Here is a 26,349-nt window from a genome sequence, read left to right as displayed (position 1 = left end):
CCCTTGGCAAGTTTGCAGATGACACTGAACTGGGAGGAGCTGCTGATACACCAGAGGGTCATGCTGCAGCCAGTGGGACCTTGACAAGCTGGAGAAATGGGCCAACAGGAACTTCATGAAATTCAACCAGAAGTGCAATGGCCTGCACCTGGGGAGGTAAAAGCCCATACACCGATCTAGGCGGGGGGGCAGCCAGCTGGAAAGCAGCTAGGCAGGAAAGGTCCTAGTGGACACCAAGTTGAACCTGAGTAAGCAGTGTGCCCTTGCAGCAACGAAGGCTAAAGGTATCCTCGGCTGCATTAGGCAAAGGATTGCCAGCAGATTGAGGGAGTGGATCCTTCCCCTACCCAGCACTGGTGAGGCCACATCTGGTGTACTGTGTCCAGTTCTGGGCTCCTCGGTATGAGACAGACACGGACAAACTTGAGGAAATCCAAAGGGCTACAAAATTATTAAGGCACTAGAGCACCTCTCATATGAGGAGGGGTTGAGAAAGCTGGGACTCTCCAGCCTAGTGAAGGCTCAGGGGGATCTCATCGGTGCCTATAAATACCTGAAGGGAGGGTACAAAGAGGATGGAACCAGGCTTTTTTCAGTGGTGCCCAGTGAAATGGCAAGAGGCGATGGGCACAAACTGACACACAGGAGGTTCCCCCTGAACATCAGGAAACACTTTTTTACTGTGAGGGTGGCTGAGCACTGGCACATGTTGCTTAGAGAGGTTGTGGAGTCTCTCCCCTGCTTTCCTCTGGAGATATTCCACAACCATCTAGACATATTCCACCGCCATCTAGACATGTTCCTGGGCAACTGGCTCTAGGTGGCCCTGCCTGTGCAGGGGGTGGACCAGATTCTGTGATTCTCTATCGATTCAGTACCAACATGCTGCCAGGAAAAGGACAAGGTCCAGTCATACCATTTCTGTAACCAGCCCTGTCAAAAAAATTTAAAAGAAGAGTGAAACATGGCAGAAATTATGCCTTAATGATACCAAAATCCACTTTCATGTGAGTTTTGGTGCTTCCAGTTGGATTCTCCAGGGATTGCCTGAACTGCATTTTTACAGCCTTGAAGAACATTTTCAGCCTGACAAATCCGAGTGGGCTTGACTAGGCATAACAATAAATGTGCGTCCTCTGAGACACTCATTTGCCCATATGCCACCATCATTTCTGTACTTCTGCAAAACATGCACAGAGGCTTTGCAGGACTGAAAACCTGGAATATGGAAAAATCTTTTGGTTTTGAGGGCAGCCAATGTGTTCACTTTTTTTCATTGAGCCTTGCTTTTTCATTCCTCCTCTTATTTCATAGTTTTTCTCACTAATTTCATTATTATCCTGGGAAAGCCAAACAGTAAGTCAGCCGTGATTGTTGTCGTTCAGGACAGGTGCCATTAATCCCTTCTCAGCCTTTTTTACAAGACACCCATAACTATGTGATACTTTCTCTCCCCATGGACACGCTGGGGCAGTAGCTCTCAGCCCTTTCCAAGACCTTAGAGTGGAGATGGCTGTGACCTACCCACAGTGCCAGACACAGCTCAAGCACACCCTATCGCAGTATAGAGAGGTTAGCAATCTGTTCAAGGACTTGCATTCCTGCAGGAAAAACACAGAATGATTTTTTTATAAACACAAAAGTGTCCTCCCAGCATGGAGATTGCCGCTACGATGCAGAGCTGATGATATTCGTTAAAACAATAATAACACAATCTTTTAAAAGGGAAGCTTTTAAAAAAGTATTTTTTATATTGTCTATTTATTCAAACATAAAAAAAACCCCTGTCAAACTGACTTTAATTATTGTTTTCTCCCACTAAGTTCTTGTTCTCATGTCCTTCTTCCTGAGTTCTCAGAAGACTTAATGATAAAAATATAAGAAACAATACAGATTATTCTTTTTAAATCATGTCTTCACATTTTAAGGAGGTTTTGTGAGATTTAAAAGCAAGAGTTGCACAAAAGTGTTATTCATCCAGCTCTTCACAGCAGAACTAATCCTGCTTCGGATGAGGAGAGGTGCTGCAGGGTGAGACCCCTTCACAGCATTGCAGTACCACGGCCATGTTAGTATTTCTGATCTATAAATTAACTATATCAGCATTTCTATTTCTTCCACAATATCAACTGTAATTGGTAATACACCAATCTATCCTGCTCTTTGATATGACAAAAATGCTTCCGTCATGCTACTGGGCACCACAGTGAAATGTGTTTTGGAAGAGGGCTGCTGCGTCCCACCTTTCCCTAGGGATTTATGATGCCACCTTTCTGTTTGGCTTTGTATTACTTTGGACACATATTTCTTCAGTGGAACATCAATGTACACCAGCTGTAGTGCAAATAATCTTCTTTTTTTGAAATATTAACAGTTTAACGATGTACTTTGGGTTCATAGTAGCATCATGTGGTGTAGTGTGCTGTGGCAAAATACAGGACTGTGCCATTTATTCAGTTATTCTTTCCTTTTAATTCATAAGAGGTGCATGTAAGGAAGAAAATGAATCTTAGTGAATTCATGAATTCACACAAATATATCACAGAGTGAAAATACGAGAGGTGTGAACATTTCCATGGTTGAGCTCTGCACTAGATGAGTTGCTGAAGTAATGGGAGACTCTTGATTTGGAATAATGGACAATCTGCATGTTTAACAGTAGGAAAAATCCTTGTTGTCTTCAGTATTTCAGGTTTTTTTTTCCAATTATTTTGTATCTGTTACTTTTGATTAATTTATTTTAGTTGTAAATAAAAGTAGAATAAACTATTTGCATCCACCAGCTAACCATATAAATATCCTTTATGAAACACAATTTTTAAAAGCCTTTCAATGCTTTTATTGCGGTTACATCACTTGTATAAAATACATCTGTTTTTACACATTATTTTTACAATGCCTTGGAGGAAGACACATTTCTAGCTTAACATGCGGTTAATAGCATGTCTTGTTACAAATATTTGCAAATAACAGGTTGCATCCTGATTTTTACACTGGGAAATGAAAGAGACAACTAAAACCACCACCAGTCTTCCAATTTGCAGTAAAATACCTCAGCGTTCTAGACCAACATACAGATGTTTTTTAGGCATTTTTGTTTTAATGCTGGAAGAACACAAAAGAACTGTCATCAGAAGAGTTTTTATGAGGAAAATATTAAAAACATACATGAAGGTTAAACAATCTTTTTTTTTTTTTTTTTAATCCCTTAAATATTAAATAGCTATCTGATGAAAGACAGCAAATACTCTGTGGATATATAAAACTTTGTTATACCCTCATAATCAGGTATGTAGAGATATAAAGATAAAATATACTTACTGTGGGAGTAAGCAACTCTTTTGACTCTTTCACAGACATAACTTGCATTTTTCAAGAACCAGGAATAGTATTCCACACAGTACCTAAAGATGTAGTTAAAAGTTAGGAGAGTAGTAGCTTGTTTTCTTTTATAAGCTGTATGAATCATACTGCTAATATTGAATATGGCAATAAAAAACTAGATTCTGACCTCAGTGATGTCATTAGATATTTGGAAAAATTCAGCTGAGCTTTACTCAGTTGGAATACTGGAAGCCAGATCAAGTATTGATTGGTGCACTGGGGACCCATTTGGGTCTCACCCAGTCACAATGGATTCTCAAAAATAAGCACTGGGGATTGAAAACTGTCATTTTAAAAAAGCCTGATGGAGTTTTAAGCAGAGAGAGAGAGAGAGAGAGAGAAACTAGTGCCAAGTTTTACCTCATGGCTTCCTTTCTGGAATATCTTCTCTGACCAACACAGAGACACAGCTGAAAAAACCTACAGAGCTCCATCACACAGGGATTGATCTTTTGCACTACAAGAGTGACAGGAGGCGAGGTCACACGGGACTCTTTGAGGGTTGCCTGTGGACACCCTAGGAAAAAAATACAACTCTGAACTAGTTCAAATACTTGTCCCATTAAATTTTTTGCAATGCCTTATCTGGGCTATAAGAAACATGCAGACTAATAAGCTCATGTAGGTATCTTAAAATCAAATCTGAGTGAGGCAGATAATTGATAAGAAAACAACACATAGCCTGGCAGTTGCTTGAGTGAAAGCACAAATATTCTGTTCAATTTATTATTTGTCATTACTGGTCAGTTACGTAAAACCACGTTCCTTTTATTTATCACAAATATAAGGAACTCTTAAGAGGTAATTTATTTATTGTTACCCATTTAAGTGAAGGTTCAGTTCCCACTGAAGCATCAGTTTGCCACAGTGCAAAAGAGCAAGATAAAGAACAGCACTATACACTTACATATTTGATATTTTCTATATGGATATGCTACTTTAATAAAAGATTCACTTCCGGTTCCACATGCTTCCCTACATCCACCCTCTAAATCTGAATTCTAGATTAAATATGACAAAGCTAATAAACAGACTCTCACTGCTCTCTCCATCACTTTTTAAAGATGCATCAACAAAATCAACATGATTTATGCAGAAGTTATGGCTTTCTATCTGGCCATTTCTCATTTACCAGTTTCCCCCTTCTTGCTTCTAGTGATTTGAATAATCAGCTAATTTCAGCCCAGTTTTTAGGACTGGGTAAAGATCCTCTCAATGAATACATTCCTACTGGTTTCATGAAAACTGACAGTTAAAAAGAGGAGAAAGGTCAATTTTTGCCTGCACTGAGAGGAAGATAGGAATAATTTATCCATTTTATTAATTGTTTGCCAGAAGCCAGCTGGTTAATCAATGTTTTTTCCTTCAAGCGACAACCATTTTATTATTTTAACTTCATAAAAATGCAGGGCAATGGTGTACTTGGGGACGGGCCCCCTCTTCCCCTCTCTTGAGCCAGCTAAAAGGAAAACATCTAGTTTACTCTGTTCATTGAATCTTCTGCAGTCAGCAGCAAGAGATAAACATTTGCACACCAACCATTTCATCCCACCAGCAAATGCAGCTGTGCCAGACTGCAGAAAAAGCAATACTACAGAATAGGTGATCTCAGCTTGTAACAAAATCCTGAATCTCTATGTGGTTTTTCAGTGTCAAATACAATCTCTCTTCAGACTCCCTTTCTTTTATAGGAAAGAGAAAAGAAGGCAAGATGAAAATGGGGGAAACTGAGAAAAAGTAAGGAAAACTGAAGCTGCTTTCATTTTTCAGGCCTTTTCTTCATCATATTAAGAGAAAAACCTAATATTTGCCATAGTCTTGTCTTCTCCAAGCCATTACCTGTCACACATGATCTTGCACTTTTAGGTTTATGATGGGTCAGAATCAAAAGGACTTTCTAGAAAAAAAAAATAGGCAATATGCTAAAAGACTACTGGGGCATGGCTAAAATGGGTGTGTAATGACCTCTCCTTTGCATATTTAATAACCATGCTCTGAAGAAGAGGTGAAGGTACACTTTAGGTTGCTGCAGTGAAGCTACTTGCCCTGCAAGGCATCACATCTGACCCTGGGGGGCTGCATACGCATACATTGTGTTGTCCCCTGCATACAGCAGTCCTTAAAAAAGGATCTCTCCCCTACACCAGCACTCCAAAAAATAAGCGACATCCTGCAAATGCCATGCTGGGGCTCTGAGAAGACAACCAAGGACCAGGCTGTGAGAGCGGCACATCTTGCATGAGGTGGGTGTCCCCCTCACATGCACCCTCTGGGGTGAAAGAACCCGAATGTGCAGAGTGAATGTGGCTGCAGTGTGATTGTCAGCTGGTTTTTCCATTTGTGTAACTAGCAGGAGGCTTTGGCCGTGTGTAGATAAACTGCTTTACCTGCAGAGTATAATCCCCTTAGACAGTGTAATTGCATTTCCAGGTTCACATGTCTCACATGCTTTATAGCTTTGGGCCATCTTATGTTATATGATAGGAGAGGTTACAGAGGTTAAATTTGGACTAATGAAGTTCTGTTGAAATAAGCTTGAGTCATCTAGTGCCTACAAAAAGTTTAATATAAAATGGCATTCACGGGCAGGAGAAAAATAAAGGTTCTGCCAACCTGAAAGAGATCGCTACAAAACTATTTCTCTTCTGCCAGTGCTTGTCGAAGGTAATAGGAGCCATGGAGGAGTAATAGGCAGGCACTTGCAGCTCCCAAACTCAGGGGCCCCTCTGAAAACTGGCTGTGTGTCAAAGGTGCTACACAAGTTTCATGATCAGTCAGAGATGGGCAAAAGGGAGCAGCATTTCTCTTAATCTTAGGAGCTTTTCATAAATGTCATCAGGCTTTGTCCACTTACTAGCATTTGACACACCTTGATCTTTTTCCACTCTATGGCAATGAAAAATTAATGACTTCTTGCTTTAATAAACACTCTTCTTGTTAATAACCGAACATCAAAGCATGCGGCAACATGGTTTTCATATAAGTTGCTCATGAAAGGTCATGTTAGAGTTTCTGTGAATAATAAAAACTCACTAAAGGCCACCCTCCAATGAATCTAAGTCTCCACTGAAGTGGGTACTCGCTACCCTGCCTAACAGGTGTTAAATGCTTTACTCAAGCTATACGTTTTAACAGCAGAAATTCAGCTTTACCTAAATGTAAGCTGAATGACTGCAATTTCAATTTGGATTCATCTATGTGGGAAAGAAAAGTTAAATTAAAAAGCTGAAAGTTAAACAAATTGCTTTGGTTTTCATTTTTGACAATCACTTAATTTTAAATTAATGTCACATTAACATAATACTATATTTATTTAATGCTGAAGTTCTCTTTCAATGAATGTTATATTTAATTTTATTTGCATTGGATAGTATACCTACATCATATGGTTGAAATTAAAATTCTCAGCACTTCATAGCAATGTTTTATATTTCTTCTGTAATAAATTTCTACTGTGAAATGTATTTTTGGTATTCAATTTGTAAATTCCTAAAGATTTGGATTGAATTTTTTTTAAAAAAAAATTAAAGTAGGAATTTATTTCAGAACTTCTTTTTCTAAGAATTTTCTTTCCTAAGAAACTGAGTCAGTCAAAGGAGCACAGAAACACAGGAACCACAGCTCCCTGTGCAGAGCTTTGCTCTATTTAAAATTACCGTGTAACTGTCACAGCCAGATAGGTGACCAATTCTTGTGGTAGTAATTGGACTTTCCCAATATTATACTGAATATCCCATCTCTCTGACACTGAAATTAAATTTTGCTGCCAGTGAAAAGCAATGTTACGGCTACTGTGAGTGATTTAGACTGCCAATATCCCTCCCTGCACGCTCTAATATGCACACTTGTATATTTTATTGTTGGCATCCACTTTTGTGATTTAAGAAATGAGTTCTTGGACTAATGTCTCAGCCTTCAGAGCATCATGGATGCCCTTCATTGCTTTGTGAACCCACTGTTTGATTTATTTCCTCAAATGCACAATTCCTATATGTAGACAGCCTCTGTCGTCATAGTTTGTGATAGACATTGTGATAAACTCTCCATTCCCTGATCACATTGAAATCCACGTTTCCAGCCTTTTCAAAATGGGCTGGTTCCCAGTCCTAGGTTCCCCAGGGTCTATAGTGTAGTCACCAGACAGCAATTGGCACATGAACTGTGCCCACCACAAGTCCAGTCATACACTCCAGCAACTTCTAGTTGGCTGGCCATTATTTAATCCTTAAGTTGAACTCACCCAAAGCAAATAACACATGCAGAGAACCTTAGTTTTTGTGCAGAATTTTTGATAGATAAGAATTGCCATAACATATTCCTTGGCTCCCAATCAAGATAAGACCTAGTTCATCTTAAATTCTTCTCTTCACACCATCCAGAGTGTCAAGAAGTCAAACTATATTCACGTGGTAAGACATTGGCTCATTTTCTTCATGCAACCAATGTATGTCATGGGGTGTAAGATGAGGACTCTGGTATTTTGAGCTCTTTAAACAGAAGTAAAATGAAAGAAAGATCAAAAAAGGATATTTGGCTTCCTATCTCTATGGTTTGAAAAGCCTCTTACATCAAGACCTGCTCTGTGGCTCAGCACTAGTGAGTCTTCTCCTTCAAAACATGTCTCAGTAGGTAGGTTATTGCTGCAGTGTTCTTAGGCCTCCTAGGCAACAGTTTCCTCCCACTCTTCCCTGACACTGCCTTTCTGCAGGACTTGTGTTTGCATGATCACTTGATGGTGTTGTCAAAATTTGGCTTTCACGGTCAGTATTTTTAACTCTGATAACATTATTTATTTCTGAAAATGGATGCCCCACTGAGTCATATGCTCTCAAATGCTTTTTTCCTAATAGTATAAGTTAAAAAAAAAAAAAAGAAAGAAAAAATAAAAAAAGAAAAAAAAAAGAAAAAAGAGAAAGAAAGGGAAAGAAAGACAAGAAACCCAACACATGCTCATAAAACTCAGCCAACCAGAACAGGACTAGAAACTATGAAAAACACAATCATAAACAGCAAAAGCTACAAAAAGTGACAGCACAGGATCCTGGTCCTGGATTCTGCAATAGGCAACAAGAGCAAAACCACGGGAAAAAGCAAATGACACCAAAATTGTAAGATACCACTGCCCACCTACTATGTGATTATTCCCAGTGACAGAAAAATTGAAGATTTGTGAAAGAACCTTTCTCTCTGACTCAAATATGTTTTCCATCCAAAAAAACCAACCAAACCCTTTACAGACAAGTTGTGTTAGAATTCAGCAATGAGCCAAGAGAAGTCAGTATGAAAATATTAGAAAAGGTGAGATTACCAGGGAATCCAGACCAGAATTTGGATTTTAAGCCTCCAGGTAATCCCAAAATGAAAACACCAGGGTTACCCGTATGGAGCCAGGGAGATGACTGTATCCCCAGTGCCCTGGGTCAGCTCCATAAGCAGAACCACAAGGCTGCAGAGTTTCCCTTTGTGCAAAAACCTGCTGGTGATGCTCAGTTTTTTTCTTTACCTCTCCTGTTTTCACAGGCTGTAAACAGCGGTTTTCTTTTTGTCAGATTTATTAGGAATCCATATCAAAACCCCATGATTTCCTTTGACAATACCAGAACGGTGCAGTTTATTTTTTCATGTTTCCTACTAATCCATCACAAACCATACAATCAGCATTTCTCTTTGCTTTCCTTCAGAATTTTCAGGCCTTTATTTGCTCATGTTTTCAATAATTATTTTTTTTTGTTGTATTTGCTAGATTTCCAAACATATTATTTGACTGGCATTTTAGTTCTTTAGACTACTCTGGTTTTCCCTACAATATCAAGTCCAAATGATACAGAAGACCCCTGCAGTTTAGTTCAATACATTATCTTTGCACTACCCGGTGTCTATGCTTCTCTTAGACAGCTGCCACACAGAAACACAAGCAGTTGAGGGACAGATTTCCAAAATTCCTTCCAGTAGTCCTCACCACCCAGCAAGACTCATGTTCCCACTCATCTGTGGTAACAGCAGAGTCATCGTCAACAGGGGGACCATGAACAGCCTCTTCCCAGAGTGCCCCATGAGCTCCTAGCTCCATCACAGCTTTAAGCAGCCAAACTGGAAAATTTGGAACTGAGCTACCTGCTTATTCTGGAAAAGTGAGGAACATTTTTTACCTTTCTAGTCTTGAGCTGAGCACAGGCATTGCCCCAGCTTCATGTACTACAGGAGTTTACACACCAACCTCAGTGGTAGCTACCAAATTTCTGTTCCTAAAAAGATTATGCTGCACCAAACAGCAGACAATCACAGTCCCAGTCTGGAATACAGGTATGTCAATTTTATCTGGAACCCAGGACAGGCAGTCTGGATTTTCCCTCCAATAGAACATCATAATTCTATCGTTCTTTCCACGTCAGTATCAATGCTGGAGTATACACGCCAATGTATCCCTTAAAATTACTTCCTTAACTACCAGGTTAACAGGGAGTATATAATAAGGAACTGTGATATACATGCAGCTTCCGCTGTACTTTGTCTGCTGCTCAGCTGGCCAAGTGGCTTGGTTTCCCGTGACACCACTGGAAGCAAAGACACCAGACTGGGAGTAGAAGGACCCCAAGGGTACTAAAGATATCTACAGGATGGAGTGCGTTTTACCTAATTGTAGGTGCCCATGATGCTTGTACCTAGAGCTGAACTAGTCACCTTCAGACCCCAAGACTGGGATTTGTGGCTGAGATTTATTCCTTTTGTACTCCAGAGGCAGCCTGGTCTCAGACACATACACAGTCGCAGCTGGGCTCTCCCAGAGTTCAAAATCCCTTCCTGGCACTGAATCAGGTCCACATTTTCAAAACATGTAATATCTTATTAAATAATATAAATATAAATGCTTATATTATATATATTATATATAAATAGAAACGCTAAAAATAAATATAAATAAATACTATACTTTGTAATATTGTAATATATCCGTAAATATAATTTTATTGCAAACGTGAGTTTATGATACTTCTAAGTGGAGTGACACATAATCTTATACTAACTCTTAATTTCTAGCTCTTTATTTTGGTGCTTAAAAGGAAGAATTGAACTTTCCTGAAAATCTAGTTGATAATGATCCTTCTTTAGCTGAAAAGGAAGTTTGCAGTATTGTAAATTTAAGGCAATTCTGGAGATTTCATGCAGCACGGATTGACTTAATCATTTTATTTGTACCAATAGGGAGATTTAAAATATGACACTTTATTTTAGAAAGAATGCATGAATTTTAAGATTCTTCAGTAACCAATCGATGTTAAAGTTGACAAACGGACTTCTATCACCACAGTATAATCTATATTTTGAACATGTGACACTGTATGATTCACAAACAAATATGGAAGCGGTACCTTAGACATTGTGGGTGTTTTACATACATAAGGTATCAGGTAAATTAAATATTTATGTTGTTTCTGTGTGGGAAATTTTGCATATTGATATACTTTCAAACGTACAACTTTTTTTGCTGCATGAGATGCAGTTACTTACTGGTAGCTGAGTAAAGTTTCAGTGTCACCCCAGGTCTGTAGGGTGGTGTAGACAGTACTGAGGAAGGCAAATCTGAAGGAGGGAAAAGAACATAACTTGCCTTGACATTTAAAAAAAAGAAGAAGAAAAAAAAAAAAGGATTGAGTGAAAGAATAAGGCGGGGGGGGGGGGGGGGGGGGGGCAGAAAGCTGAAGTCACAGACCACTAATAAACATACAGACACTGATGTATAAATATTTTACAGTCACCTATTTCTATATATATATTATTTTCTATTTCATAAATGTGCCAACACTTTGTTACTATTGCAGATCAATCTTACCTGGCTCTGTTTGCATCAGTTTACTGGTTTCTTGAGGAGACACTGTCTGCATCCAAAATGCGTACATGTCAGCTATGGGAACAGAAAGACACATGCTTCGTGTCATTCGGGATATTTGTTATTTATCTGTCTACTGAGAAGAATTGCTATATATGAGACAGCTCAACAGCCAAAGTCCCTCACCCAGTTCTTCCAGCGGCATATAAAAATGTCAAGATGAAAAAGGAAGGGCAAAAGCTGTACTCTGTTTGATCTTGAAAAATCCATGGGCTAGAGCAGGGGTCCTCAAGCTATGGCCCATGGGCCAGATACAGCCCCCCAGGTTCCTCAATCTGGCCCCCGGTATTTACAGAACCCCCCTCCCCCCCCCCTCCCCCCCCGGGGTTGGGGGGGAAACCAAACAGCCGCAGATGACTGCCTGCCACTGCATCCCCACGCTGGCCCCCTGGTTAAAAAGTTTGAGGACCCCTGGGCTAGAGGAAGGTAGGATTTAAAGAAGGTACGTTTAGTGAAGACCAAGAGAAGCAGCTCTGCGTTGCTTTCCTACAGGTCTGCTCACCAAACTTGGAGCAAACTGTGAGGGAAAACGTGGGTAGCAGAAGTGAGCAGCAAGACTTAGTTTTTCCCCAAAGCATAAGAAACTGCTGGATGGACCCTGTAACTGATTGTAGCACTTCTACAATATAGAAATCGACTCACTAATGATGCAAAGCGGGTCTCCCTGAGGGGTGTCCCAACCTCCACCTCAGAGATGCAGTTTCAGCTTTTGGCCAAACCCCACCACTAGCAGGATAAAGCAGGTGTCAGTCCTCCTTGCCATACTCACTGGGGCTGAGCTGCAGGGCTGGCAATGGGGCCAAGCTCCCTGCAGCAGTCGGAGGGGGCCTGGCTGTGCCTCGTGGTCTGGAAGCATCCACATGTGGTGATGGAAACCCTGATCCTTTAGCTCCAACCGTCTTTGGCCATGGTGGGAACCTTGTGGTGGGGATTTCATCCCCTTTCTGGGCAAGAGGGATCGCGGTAGCTGGAGAAGCAGAGGAGACAGAAGGGTGCCAACAACATGTAGATGCCAATGCCTCATAGCGGTAGCAAGCATAACACACTGGGGAGCAATAATATCTAAAATACACCCAGAAAATCCCATCTACTCCTTAAGTACTTCCCCTGGCAGGTGATTAGGCTACCTCTCGATTTCATTTTAAATATGGAAACATAATGAGTGCCAATAATGTTTGAAATTCTAACTAAGAACATTTTAATGTGCAAGCTTTCATAAACAAAAGAAGAAACTGAAGTGTTCCTGAAAAATGGTGGGTTTTTTCTTCACATAAATTATTTTGTATTTCCTGAACTGCTTTACTACAGAGGGAAGAGATGAAAGCTCTTGTCTATGTGAAGGGGAGCAGGCAGATACTGGAGGGCAGATACTGGAATTTGAGAACTGACGACATTTTGTGGCAGGAATGACATTTGGGGCTGGAAAAGAATAAAGGTTGTTATGTGGTTAAACAAATCAAAAGACCTTATAAAAAGAGAGCAGACTGACCAGGGAACATGTAGAAACTTTGTACAGATATGCAGCTGCAGTGGTGAGGAGGTATGAAGTCAAGGTCTGAATTTCTCTTGGCTCCTACTATGCATGAGCAAGTGTGAAGCCTTGCTTTTTGGCTTTCAAAATGAGGCAGACTAGCATTTTTCTATTTTTTAGCTCTGTGGTGAACCTAAATGCACTGAAATTATGAAATGCTCAGGTACTCACAACTGAACATCACGTACAGTCAAAGATAGAGAAAAATACAGAAAAAATTACAATAAAAAAGGAGATCAAATAGTTCAAATAATCTTTTCTTTGTTGTTTAAAACCAACAACCATTTTTTCTTTACTTCTCTGCCTCTTGAGAAAACTTTTTCTAATAAAATGGCTTCTTAAAATAGTTTTTCTATCCTCCTGCTATTCAGTGCACTACTGACCTCGTATTTTGCTGTTTCAGACAAACTTACTCTGTAATTATAGTTCAACATCACAGTGCTGTGCAGCAAACACATGACCACTTGTCAAGATGTTAAGAATATAAATTTAGATCTCACAATATCCGCTTACTTTTAAATGTCCATGCATGTTCTGTTGATGGATCCACTGTTTTGTTTGGGTCTTCCTGTAATTTCATGAAACTTGAAAAAATGGAATCTAGGTCTTTGAGGTATGAGAAGACAAGAGTTAGAACACTCACCATCCACTGCATATTGTGTGATAAAAAGGAAAAAAAAAAAAAAAAAGGCTGGTATAATCACAACAGCTGTTGTCTTTTCTAATTAAAGTAATTTTTGGCAAAGTGTCCTTGATTTATTTTTTTTTTTAACAGAAGAGAAGCATCCTACAGCTTTCGGCACAGGTAAACTTGCCACTGATTTCAGTATCTATTTGCCTGTTTTAATAATTGAAAACTGAAAATGAGAAATTTCAATTTTAATCATTGAAAAAGCATTGAAAATGAGAAATAGTCATGAGCAGCAATGAGAGGTGAGCAGCAATGAGAGGTGAGCATCTGAAGTGCAGCTCAACCTGGCAAAGCAGTCTGGGGTGGAGGAGCCACGCAGCACACTGGCTGAATATATTCAACTCCATTCTGAAAGTAACTCATGTAAAGGTAGGAGGTAATTTGTGCTGAGTGCTAAGGAAGGTACATATTTAGATTAAGAGCACCAGAAACCCTCCCCAGTCAGTGCTGAATTCTGTAGAAGCTCTCATCCTAGGAAGTTTTGTTTGGTCCTCCACTAGAAGACCTTGTAGCTAATAAATTAAAAGTTTGTAAATTTTACTTATATTTCTAATATAAATATTACAGTACATTGATAACAATAGAAAATATTCTATTTTAATGATAATAAAATATATGTACATATATAAGTAATATAAAAATATAAAATAATATATTTAAAGAATGTTTAAATTATGAAGATGGAGTATTCTTTGCAAGTGCTACCTGGATGTGATTTTCACTGTTGCTGCTGTTTCCTTTTATTCCCCAGGATGTACTTACCCAGGTCAGAAGATGTGTTACTGGAAAACGTGTAATTAATAACAGGAGACTTCTCCAGCATTTTCCAAAAGTCAGACAAATTTCTCCCTGTAAATGGAAATGCTTATAAATATCAAGAATGACTTGTTTCTAGAGAATAAATATGGCAATGTTTTGGGGTGGAATGGTTTTAACTTCTACCTGTCTGCCCTGTCATCACACAGATGTAGATACAATCTGAATCATTGCTCTGAGGTACTGAAAGGCAAAAAAATGTAAACCAGATCATTGTTACCAGTTTTCATTATATGATACTATCTTAAACGGTTGAAAAAAAACCCAGGAAACGGTATGTGGCTACTGCAGCTGGCCAAATATTTTCCTTCTGATCTGACTTCTGACAAAAACCTTGAACCGTCATCAAATCCAAATGCTAATATTTCTAGGGGAAATATTCCTACCTAGTTAAATTCCAAATTACAAGTATATTTACATGGAAAAAATTAAGATAATATAGCCAATAATTATTCTTTGGGAATTTTAATTCCCAAAAATTCCAGTATTTAGTAATAATTCACCAAACTTTCAAACAAAACATAGCTATTCATAGAAACATGTATGTTTCTATATCATATATATACATATTACATATATATTTAGTTCCTCTAAGGAGACTTAATTTACAACTGCAATCCATGCTTTGCAAGAAAAATCCTGCTGAGTAAGAGGAACAGGCTTTTATACACATTTTTATGTTTGTTTCCATACCAGGAGTAAGTCAGACAAATAAGACAATGATACATGTTAAAAGGAAATGCAAACCTGAGAGAATAGAAGTGGATTTGAAAATTTCTGTGAGATAACTGGTGGAGTTTCCAACAATATCAACAAGTAAAGCTGTAAAATCTGACAACAAAACAGAAAGTTTATGATTGAAAACACATATTCTATCATCTATGCTAAGTCACAAAATCACTTTTATATGTGATCATATTTTGGATATATACTTGTACATGACAATGTCTAAAATATTTTAATGTTCAAAATGTTTCTGCTGGACAGGAGTTGACTTCAGAAGCCACTGGAATATTCTGCAGAAGTATATTTCAAAGATGATATCCACAATAGCACCAATGTGCCTAGAAGTAAACTTAAATGGAATCTATCTGTTCAAGAGAACAATTTAAAGTAACTCTACTTAGAGTGCTGTACCTGTAGGCTTTGCCTGCACTAACTGCCTGTCTGCCATGTAGGACCTTCCAGGAGGCATCTGATTCTCTCCTCTGAGGTCTACTTCAGACATACCGATGATGTTGCTGTCAGCTCAAAAAATGGCTACTGGTGGTGTGGTGTTACGGCTTTTTTGTAACAGGTCCTAGCAGTAACAGCTCAATGTTTTCACTTAAGGAATGACAGGCATGAGCCCTGTGCTGGGCCATGAATTTTTGCTACTTGGGAGGATGCTCTAATCACCAAGATGTTCTGGATTTGAGACAGAAAGATTAAAGTTTCTCCATTATCCTCCAAGGCAAACTGGGTCATTATGCAATAAGGCTTGTGAGATGTGTGGGTCCAGAAAAAGCCATGAAAGCCATTGTGGCTCATGTGTGTGGTCATCACTTGAAGCTTAGAGAGAATGGGTTCTGGTCCCTAGCTACTGAGCTACTCTTGATATCTTACATTAACCAGCCATGGAATTCAAGTGCTCAGATCCATCCTGAAATGTTAAATACTGTGAGACCAGGGGTGTGAGTGAGTATTATAGGTGAAGGATTTGCCCAGTAGTATTTTACACTCCATTAAACAGCTCTATGAAGATATAAAGCCTTGTTTTTCACTCCTGTTGGACTCATTGAAGTTACTGAAATTACTGTTGGTGCAGAGAAGCCCTTGTTCATCTCCTGTGGGTTATTTCAGAAAAGTGAAAGTGAAGAAGGTAATGTACATACATTGCTGGGTTGTCTCTCCTGCACTGCTCTTTGTAGTCTGAGGAGGAAGGGGAGATCTTTCTGCTGGGTAAACCGTGTTGGTCACTTGACAGATGGCTCGACCCCAGACTGGCTGGCTGGGTACAGCCATCTGAGACTAAGTTCATGGAGTCACCCCGAAGTTTCAGAGCAGCCACTCATCATGAGTTATGGCTGTTGAACTCAGTATGGTGATGCTACTTATAAGGATGAAGTCTGCAGAATTTAGGCTACAGCTTTCAGCTCCAAAGGAAGTAATTCAGCTTAAGAACATGCAATTTCCAACTTCTCTTGTGTACCCACCTGTCAAGTCATTTGTCATGTTGTTCAAACAGTAGCAGTAATGCATAGGGAACTTGCCAGGGTCAACATTTTTCACGTTAGAAACTGTAGGGAAAGACAGAAAAAAATCAGTGTCTTGATGCACAAGCTGTGTGAGACAAAATGCTCCTGCACGGAGCAAAGCAACAAAGCACTCACTGTTATAAATGGTGACTGACACTTTGTGGAAGGCAAATGAGCTATAAGATGTGACACTCAGCAAAGAGAAGGGTTTTTTGGTACCTGCAGAAACAAATGTCCATGCTATTAGCAATTGGAACAAATTATGACAACACCATGTTTTGACTCTGCTCATTCAATTTCTAAAAAGACTCCTGAGGTGCTGACACTATACAGCTACCTGAGACTCAATTCTTTCTCATTTCCACTGAGGGAAGGACCATTTGTATTACTTCTTTTTTAATTTGAACCTACACTGATAAAGTGCTTTCTAAAGGCATCCCATTATGCTGTCTCTATACACAAACACGTACTGATTTCTATATTCTTTGGGGCAGACAGCTACCTGCATTATAAATGCACAAGGGTAATGTGCTCCTAGAATCAGTTCTGGAGGCAGATGGCATGCATTTACGGCTTCCCCTGCTAGCATTGTTAGTTCTTTATTGCATTCACTGCTGGACTGACAGCCTGCCTGACCTGCCCAGCCCTGTCACATTACCTCTGAGCGCTGTGTTCAGCATACTGTTCACCAGCTCTGTCAGGTTAATAGCAGCCAGATCCACAGACTTTGCAGGCAGCTCTGAAAAAGAAGGGGTCCCTGAGCAGCTGGCTGCATGAAGGCACAAGGAAATGGTTTTGAATTCCCTACTTATATGCAGACCTTGCAGAATGGGAAAAACAAAATGAGCGGATTATGTATTGAAGTGCACTGGAAAACATGTGGTGAGAAATAAAGATGCCAGGAGTGCAGAAAGGAATCTGGAAAACAGCAAGATAAAGCTGGCAGTGCGATAGTACCCAAAATTTATGTGAGGCTCCCTATCACCTACTCCCCTGAGCAGGCCACCAGCAGAGCCCAAGCAGGGCCCAGGCAGGCCTCTCAGAAGGCCCCAGCAGAGGCTGAGCAGGGCTGGGCAGGCCTCAGGCAAGGCTCGGGCAGGCCTCAGCAGGCCCCAGCAGAGGCCAAGCAGGGCCCGGGCAGGCCCCAGGCAGGCCTCAGCAGGGCCCCAGCAGAGGCAGAGCAAGGCCAAGCAGGGCTCAGGCAGGCCACAGCACAGGCCAAACAGGGCCAGGCAGGGCCCGGGTAGGCCCCAGCATGCCCAGCAGAGGCTGAGCAGGGCTGGGCAGGCCCCAGGCAGGGCTCGGGCAGAGCCAGGCAGGCCTCAGGCAGGGCTTGGACAGGCCCCACCAGGCCTCAGCAGGCCCCAGCAGAGGCTGAGCAAGGCCGAGCAGGGCTCAGGCAGGCCACAGCAGAGGCCAAACAGGGCCAGGCAGGGCCCGGGTAGGCCCCAGCAGGCCTCTGCAGGCCCATCAGAGGCTGAGCAGGGCCGGGCAGGCCCCAGGCAGGCCCCAGGCAGGGCTCGGGCAGGGCCAGGCAGGGCTCGGGCAGGGCTCGGGCAGGCCCCACCAGGCCTCAGCAGGCCACAGCAGAGGCCGAGCAGGGCCAGGCAGTGCCCGGGTAGGCCTCAACAGACCCCAGCAGAGGCTGAGCAGGGCTCAGGCAGGCCCCAGGCAGGCCTCAGCAGGGCCCCAGGCCCAGCAGGGCCAGGCAGGGCTCAGGCAGGCCCCAGGCAGGCCTCAGCAGGGCCCCAGGCCCAGCAGGGCCAGGCAGGGCTCAGGCAGGCCCTGGGCAGCTCCCAGCAGAGGCCGAGCAGGGCCAGGCAGGGCTCAGGCAGGCCCCGGGCAGCTCCCAGCAGAGGCCGAGCAGGGCCAGGCAGGGCCCGGGTAGGCCCCACCAGGCCTCAGCAGGCCCCAGCAGAGGCTGAGCATGGCCGGGCAGAGCTCAGGCAGGCCCCGGGCAGCCCCCAGCAGAGGCCGAGCAGGCCGCCGGGCGCGACCTGGCGTTTTGGCGCCCCCTCGCGCCGGGCAGTGGGTACTTACTGCCAGAAGCGCGGCGGCTCGCTCTGCAGATCACGAACGGAGGGGGCAGGCCCTAGGAAATGTTCCCCTTCCCCGATGCAACATGGAATTGGGATGGCAATACGGATTTCATTACTTTTTTTTCCCACTTACCTTGATGGCTGTAGTGCTACGACAGAATAAATGGGCTGTAGCTGTATTTTTTATTTTAACATGCTTTCTTTCTGTTGGCATTGCTTATTTGTTTTTCCTGAGTCAAACTTTGCAAGGATGTTCCTTTGCCTCCCTCTCACAGAGTCGTGCAGAAGCAGAGCAGTGTGGTATCTGTGTGTGTGCGAGGAGGAAGGCCTGCGTGCATGACAGAGAGAGAAAAAACAGAGCAGGACAGAAAAGGAAGCACAGAAAGCCAAGACGAAAACAAAATCTCATTTGGGGAGAAATGCAATTTTCCAATGACATCAGTATTATTTTCAACCAGCTTGAAACCAAGCTGCACCCCAGGGCTTGTCCACAGTGTAGAAGAGAGGAAAGGGAAAACAAAAGGGAATGAAGAGCTTTTAGGATTTTGGAAGGACAGAGGTTAAACGGCCAAGGACCTGAGTGAGCCCTGGGTCAGATGAGGAGCCCTTGCAGCAGGGGTGGTTGGGGCTCACAGGCTCTGCAGAAAGGTCCATCTGCTGCCACCTCCATGCCCAGCATGCCACCTCCCACTCCCATTAACAGTCCCACACGGTGTCTCCTGACACGCTGCTTGTTACCTGCAGTAGCCAGCACTGCCACTTGCTTCTCTTTCTTATTTTCTTTCCTTATGCATGAAGCTGTGAAGTGAAGAGAGACAGTTTTCCCTGTTGAGATACCAAGCAACTCTCTGTTGAGCTGTCTTCCTGGATTGCTTTGCTGCTCTCCTTTATTATAGCTCAGAAGTTGATGAACATCAGCACTGCAAAGCAGGCCACTGAGTATCCACAACATCAGCTCATCAAGTGCCTAAAAATAAGGATGTCCTAAAGGACTTGACGGGTCATTTAGATGCTAACTAAAGAAAGAAAGCAGATTAAATATCTGAGCTCGTCCCCTTAACTCAAGAATCAAAAGGAAAAAATAGCAACAACCTGTTGGAGAGATCTGCACTAGACTTGCACACAATACTGACTGCGAGGCCCATGGCGTAATCAGGCCAAATCTGCACAAATCTGCACAGGCTGTGAGATTGTTATTCAGAACAGTCATTCAATTGAGTACTGTTCTCAAGAGCTGTGTTATAGGAGAAATGAACTGAAGCTGGGCTCAGGAGTTTGGATTCACATCCTGGGATTCCCTTGGAGGCCAACAAGGGCAAGGTACAGAGCAGTGATTTAGGCATTGCAGGACAAGTTGAAGCACAGGAGTTTGGTGCTAGGTACCCTATCATATCAGTGGAGAGCTGAGTGCCTCCAAAGAGTAATCCAGAAGGATCCCCAAATGAGCCAGTGCTAGCAAATATTAAATTCACATGGCCCATCTGAAGCTTCAGCTTCTCAGTCCATCCAAGCTCCCCAGAGAGACATCCTTTCCTGGGAGCTGGTGGTGAGGCGGGCTCACCTCAATGGTGGTGATGCCCTGCTCTGCATTAGAACCTAATAAGCAGAGCTCTCACCAGGGAGTAGGAAATCTGGGTTCAGCTTCCTCTTCAGTAAGATGAAATCTGTAGGACTGGAAGCAGGGGAAGAAAGAGGAGATGGGGCTGCATAATTCTTTATACCTAAACTGGTGAAACCTGGGTGCTTGTCCTTGTTTGTACAAAAGTCTATGCCTTGTATAGAAGACAATCCCTGGATACATTTCTCTTTCTCTTTTTATATATATGTCCTAGTTTTGGCTGGGATGGGGTTAATTTTCTTACTAGTAGCTGGTACAGTGCTGTGTTTTGGATTTATATGAGAGTAATGTTGATAAGACACTGATGTTTTAGCTGTTGCTCGGTATTGCTTGCTCTAAGTCAAGGACTTTTCAGTTTCCCATGCTCTGCCAGTAGGCAGGTGCACAAGAAGCCGGGAGGGAGCAGAGCTAGGACAGCTGACCTGAACTAGCCCAAGGGATATACCATACCATAGAACTTCATGTTCAGTGTATAAACTGGGGGTGAGTTGGCCAGGAGGGGCTGATCACTGCTCAGGGACTGTCTGGGCATTGGTCAGCGGGTGGTAGGCAATTGTATTGTTTTCTTTCCTAGGGTTTTATTCTTATCTCTCTTTCTTTTTCATCATCATCATCATCATCATCATCATCATCATCATCATCATCATGTTGATTATAAACTGTTCTTATCTCAACCCACAAGGTTTACCTTTTTTTTCCTGATTCTTCTCCCCATCCCACTGAGGTGGGGGAGTGAGAGAGAAGCTGTGTGGTACTTAGTTCCCAGCTTGGGTTAAACCATGACACCATGACAACATATATAAAGGAAAAATGGTACATGCCTGTAAATTGTGACTCCTCATACACTGCTAGTCAGCTATATTAACAACTCTCACTCAGTAGCAGCTACATTTGGACTGACAATCTAGGTTATAGAGCTCTCCTAGCCCTTTTCTCTCTTTCCATCTAAACCTTTCTGACTCCAGGTTCATGGTGTGGGATCCAAGAATGGACCTTTGCCATCATCTGGTCTGTCCTACTGCATGGCATCAGCCCTGGAGGTCCAGCACATCAGCCGTGCCTACACAGGGTGAAAGAACCAAATCTGCCATGGATGTGAGAAAGGGGCTATGGGGGCAACTGGGAAAGAGACACCTGGGTTATTCCCTGGGGAACACCAAGCCATCATCCTTACCTGTGTTGAAAACCAGAAAGAGACACAGAAAGCCCAAGCTCATCTTCGCTACCACGTGCCAGCAGAACCGCTGCATTATGGACTCTGACTTCCAGTAGGTTTGGCTGCTCTAGGAGAAAGAAATACTATTTTGGTGGTGTTAAAGTTTGGGATATGGTGCAATTTTATCCAACCCTTGTCCCAAATGTGACCATGAGAGAAATACTAGATCTCTGGGATGCAGAGAAAAGATTGGTGGTGTAAATGGAAAAGAATCAGTAATCACATAAACAGTATTTGCTGTGTATATGCAGCTGTCATGAATTTGGTATGTAACTTGATTTTTGAGTCCTACATTAACTGTGGCTTTGGTGGGACTTGGTAAGATCATCTACACCACCCTCTTTTTTGGCAGGATGATCTGTGCCCAAAAGGACACTGACACATCAGGTGTCTAAACCTTTTCTGTTGAAACCAGATTAAATTTACCTATGTTCAATTTCAGACCAAATAACAACTGAGCTCCTTTTCTGCAGAAACATTGCTTGCCTGGTCATCCCTAGTCTCGGATTTCGGTAGTTAATTATTGTCACCAAGTTGTGTCTTGTACTGCCTTGCCTAGTTGCTTGGGAGAGATTAATATGCTATGCCTTTCAGACAATAAGCTGCTTTCCAGGTTTCAAAGATTTAATTAGTGGTTAGAAAAAAAAAGGGAAGTTCCTGCTTCTTTACATGTTCCCTCATTTTTTTGTAAACTACACAAGGCTCTGTAGTTGTCAGAAAATAAGGAAACTTGTAAAAATTCGCAAAAAAAATCCAAAAGACTTTTTTCATATCTTCTTGGAGTAGCTAATCTTGCAAGTACGCAGCAAATCATTATCTTGAAGATAATACGGTTTGATTAACAAACTATTATCATCATGTTTAAAATCTTTCTCATATTGAGTTCACTAGAGAATTAACACATTCTGAAAACAGCTGATTTGTTCCTAATGGTCCTAAAGAGACTCTTCCTTGGGACGATGAAATGATACCAAGCATTTCTGTGTTTGAAACGTCTGTGTTTGCTCATCTGATGAGTCAAAAGTGTTTAAGTGACAGCTCTGCTATTCAAACAAAGGTCTGAGAAGCTTCTTAGCCAGTTCATCGCATCTATTCAGTCCATCTGCCTAATCCTTTTTACTCAACCCCAAGCCTATACACATCCACGGTTTCTGCACAGCATGTTCAGAAGAACAGAGCTGAGGCAGAGAGGAAGCCTTGGCCAAATCTCATTCCCCTGACTTGGTACCCCATCAGTTTTCTGTGAGCTGGACTAATTATCCATGGACAGAGTCCAGTGTCCCATGGACCAGTCTAGCATCAAAAATCCTAAGCTTGACTCTTGCAACAATATTTGGGATCTGACCAACAACCAGACTACAGACCATGAATGTATTGCTGCCGTGACAATCACAGGGCCTGACATCCAGGCAAGGCTATCCCTGCTTCCACTGCTGGGTATTATGAAGCTTGCTGGGTCTTGTAACAGCTTTTTCTATGGATCTGTGGACTCTGTAATTAGGGGAGACTAGTAGGTTAGCTAAAACCTGCTAACATGCTGACGTGATGGAAGCAGTGGTGACGTAGCCCATGCTGAGGTAGATATAAAACTAATCCAAGCCTCTGGATTCTGTTCAGTTTTTATATTTTTTTCCCTCTTTGGTTTGGCTGTATGAAATGGAGAAGAGTTCATGGAGATACTCCTTGGTGATGCTGAATATGAAGAACTAGTGCTTTGCAAAGGTGCAGGGAGGTGGCTGTTGGGGAGGGCCGGCTCTGGGTCAGTGGGGGTTGCGGGATGGCAATCATGTCAAGGGGAGGTTTGTAACTATGTATGTTTTGGAGTAAGAGGGCTATAGTGGCTGGTGCATCTAGTCAATTAAGTGTCCTGTTAGGGGGAGACTGTTGTGTTATGTCTTTGACTGAGGTCAGCAGTGGGAATTTGCTGTTTTCTTAGTAGAACTTCATGAATTTTTATTCCTGTATTATGAGAAATGACTGTCTCCTTAGTTCTGCAAGATCTGCATTACCATGAGTCATGCTTCATGATGACGGCTGTTTATGTGCTACAGACCTCCTTCTGAGCATGTTGCTCGTGATCCGTTCCCTGCATGTACTGTCCCTGCGGCACAAGACTGGTTGGCTGGAGGGTCTCCGCAGCCCAGACTGGCAAAGAAGCCCAAACCTCTGCCCTTCATGAGGGTTTTGGCTGCATGGCAAGTGAGAGAACCAGACCTAGGAGGTAGGAGAAGCAGGTGTTTTCAGTCTGCCCCTTCAGATTGGTGGTCAGCACTCATGGCAGAGTGGGGAGACTTGACTTCTAGGACCTGCTTTGAGGAACACGGGCTCTCCTAGGTCACCAGTGAATCACACATGGACTAACACCAAAATCCTTGGTAAGAGCATTTCACAGACTGATGTGCAAACACAACTGTTCTACAAAAGCTCATAAGTAAAAGGGTTGATAGGTAGTAGGTAATTTCCTATCAGGGATCTAACTTAATTCCTGATGTATTTAAACTGGCCCAGAGTTGTTCATGGTGGTGGGACAGGGGAAAATCATCTGACAGAAGATTTGGTGCAGCAGGCTATAGCAGGGGCTAGAGAGAGCGCATTAATAAGAGACAGAGAAAAAGGCAAGAAGATTGGCATATGAAGGAACTGTCTTACCAAAGCATCTTAAGGGAGAGAGAAAAAAGAAGAAAAACAGAGCTGTAAAATTAGAAACAAAATGGAGTGAGATACAAAGTTGTTCTTGGAAGCACATTGGAAGAGGCTTTCCAGCTCACTTGAATTTGCAGCTCCCTGCTGCCCTCCCCACTGAGCTGCTCCTCCATGCTAACGAACACACACGTTTTTCTCCACATACGATGCTGATTTGCAGCAGGAATTTAAAGCAGGCATTTGTGTGGCCGTAAGACCCACATTTAATTGAAGTGTGATTATAAACTACAGACTCAATCAAGCAAAACATCTAATGACCAGGACAACATGCAAACATAACCCGGAAGCATGTATCATAATAAGCCAAATCCTGTCCTATTTCTAGCAAAGAAATACTAAATAACGTTGGTATAAAATAATGGAAAATCCTCCATTCGTGAGAGGCCTTATTTTGCCTGACTGCCAGATGTAGCACTGTGCTGTCCCCTGGCCAGTACAAGATGCTTAAAAACAAATGGCAGAGAAATCTGAGTACAAAGAACATTACTCTAGGAAATACTGCCCTTACTCCTTAATTGGTAGAAACTGATTTAAATTTGAAGCATTAAGTTTTAAATGCTTTCCAAAATCTTCTCCCAGCATTAAGCCTCTGAACATTTATGCTGTCCAATTAAATTTCAAAGCCATCTGTGACAAATATTCCTAGAACTGCTGCTTGAAATACTTTAACTCTCAGCAGTGTGGATATTAGTAATATTAACTCTTACGATACATGTTGTGTTTGCATTACTTTGGTTATCTGATATCTAATTTTTATCTATCAGGTGCAAGACTTTATTATTTTGTAACTGTATATCTTTTGCCCGCAACATAAGTGACACTACTGTGATGACCAAAATACACGTCCAGATTGCAGATACAAAACCCTCATTGTACTTCAGCTCAAAATCACTAACAATTTCCATTTCAAAACATACTGAGATTCACAGGCAGTAAAGGCACAGGTGCCACACGTCCATGAGCTGACAGACAAATCCCATAAACTCACTCAGTGAATATTTTCCTTCCAAACATTTATCTGATACAGGCAGAAGGTCAAGCCTTTAGTTACAAATTCTCCTTCACCTCTACTGGGCATGATAATCCTCCTTTGTTTGTTTTAAGCTGAATGGTATCAGTAGAATCCATTTTACTTAGAACTGTTGATCCAGAATTCCCTGAACTGCTGAACTGGAGATTTTAATCCAGTTCAGATTCTCTTTATACACTCATGAAGACCCCTATGAAATCCCTCTTTGTTACTCTGGATTAGCAGCAATCTAAAACCAATGTGTTTATTAACTATGCTTCATTAGAACTCATTTTAATGTGGCAGGTAACCATGCAGTTTGAATTGTCTTCATTTTTCCTGTACAAACAGAGGGCAATCAAATATCAAGTAGTTTTCGCGTGTCTTCATGCTAAACAGAGCAGAACAGAAGAGAACAAAGAAATAAAAAAGGAAAGTCCTTGAGTATTCATTTCCTTACTTTCATTCAGTTCCAAAGGTCTAAAGGTCATCTCTCATTTTAAGCAGACCATGATACACCAGGTCTAAAGAAATAGTCCATGCTAATGTGAAAATACGCCTGCGTTACAATTACACGTTTCATTACATTGCTACAACTACTTTTTAAGTTCAGATTTATTTGTATGAGGATTTAATAAAATGCAAGATATATATATTTAAGAAAACTACTCATTTGCTACATTTCCACCAAGTATTAATAGCACAGTTGAAATGGTTTCCTCCAAGTACATGTTGAAACCACTGAGATTTGGAATAGTTAATATCAACTTACCTGATTTCTTTTGGCAAAGATTATTATCTTCAGAGCCTATATAAAACTGGAGGTTATTGCCAGGTCTTAATAAGCACTTTATGAAAGACTTCGAGTAGACAGGCTTGATAATCTTGCTTTAAAATCTTGTGAAAATTGTTATCCTAATCCCAGAAAGACTAACTTGAGGTAACACAATCATAAAGCACACAAAGTGCCTGCATGGAAAGGCTCTGTGGCAGGTCAGGTGAGGATTGGAAGCTCCTTTTGGCAGTAATGACTTGAACTGTGGAGTAGAAAGGATTTTTTTCCCTTTTAAAGGGACAGCTCATCTTACTGCCTTTAGGCCAATGCCATCTTTGATGGTAAGAGGTAGGCCAGGGTAAGCCCCTTTTGGTAAAACTTTAGCCATTCTTCAAGGTGTGATTTAAACAGGGGACATTTGTCAAGAGGCCAGCGGAGAAAT

At 41.8% G+C, this 26,349-nt stretch overlaps 1 protein-coding gene across 1 annotated transcript; it reads right to left on the bottom strand.

Moving 5' to 3' along the window:
• Positions 1–2,598: 2,598 nt before the first annotated feature.
• HHLA1 (HERV-H LTR-associating 1) lies at positions 2,599–26,110 on the bottom strand. The gene is made up of 16 exons (XM_037381732.1): positions 25,905–26,110; positions 21,379–21,487; positions 19,325–19,384; positions 17,206–17,286; positions 16,683–16,766; positions 16,506–16,589; positions 15,058–15,141; positions 14,437–14,493; positions 14,257–14,343; positions 13,317–13,409; positions 12,042–12,239; positions 11,216–11,287; positions 10,894–10,965; positions 3,745–3,901; positions 3,322–3,404; positions 2,599–3,105 (listed from the first exon to the last, which is right to left on the bottom strand). The coding sequence occupies exons 2-16, from the start codon at positions 21,452–21,454 to the stop codon at positions 3,062–3,064; spliced, it is 1,332 nt and encodes a 443-aa protein (XP_037237629.1). The 5' UTR covers positions 21,455–21,487; positions 25,905–26,110; the 3' UTR covers positions 2,599–3,061.
• Between the last annotated feature and the right edge of the window lie 239 nt (positions 26,111–26,349).

This window comes from Falco rusticolus, chromosome 3 (genome assembly GCF_015220075.1).
Source record: "Falco rusticolus isolate bFalRus1 chromosome 3, bFalRus1.pri, whole genome shotgun sequence".
Lineage (NCBI taxonomy): Eukaryota > Metazoa > Chordata > Aves > Falconiformes > Falconidae > Falco > Falco rusticolus.
This window is presented reverse-complemented; position numbering and strand designations above follow the sequence as displayed.

What these genes read in the sequence shown, in the direction of transcription:
- HHLA1 (XM_037381732.1), bottom strand. Translation starts at nt 21,454, where the DNA reads ATGCAGCGGTTCTGCTGGCACGTGGTAGCGAAGATGAGCTTGGGCTTT. An exon ending in TAACACATCTTCTGACCTGG is followed by an intron (nt 13,410 to 14,256) that starts GTAAGTACATCC and finishes CATACCTCAAAG; the next exon opens with ACCTAGATTCCATTTTTTCA. An exon ending in ACATGCATGGACATTTAAAA is followed by an intron (nt 12,240 to 13,316) that starts GTAAGCGGATAT and finishes CTGCTTCTCCAG; the next exon opens with CTACCGCGATCCCTCTTGCC.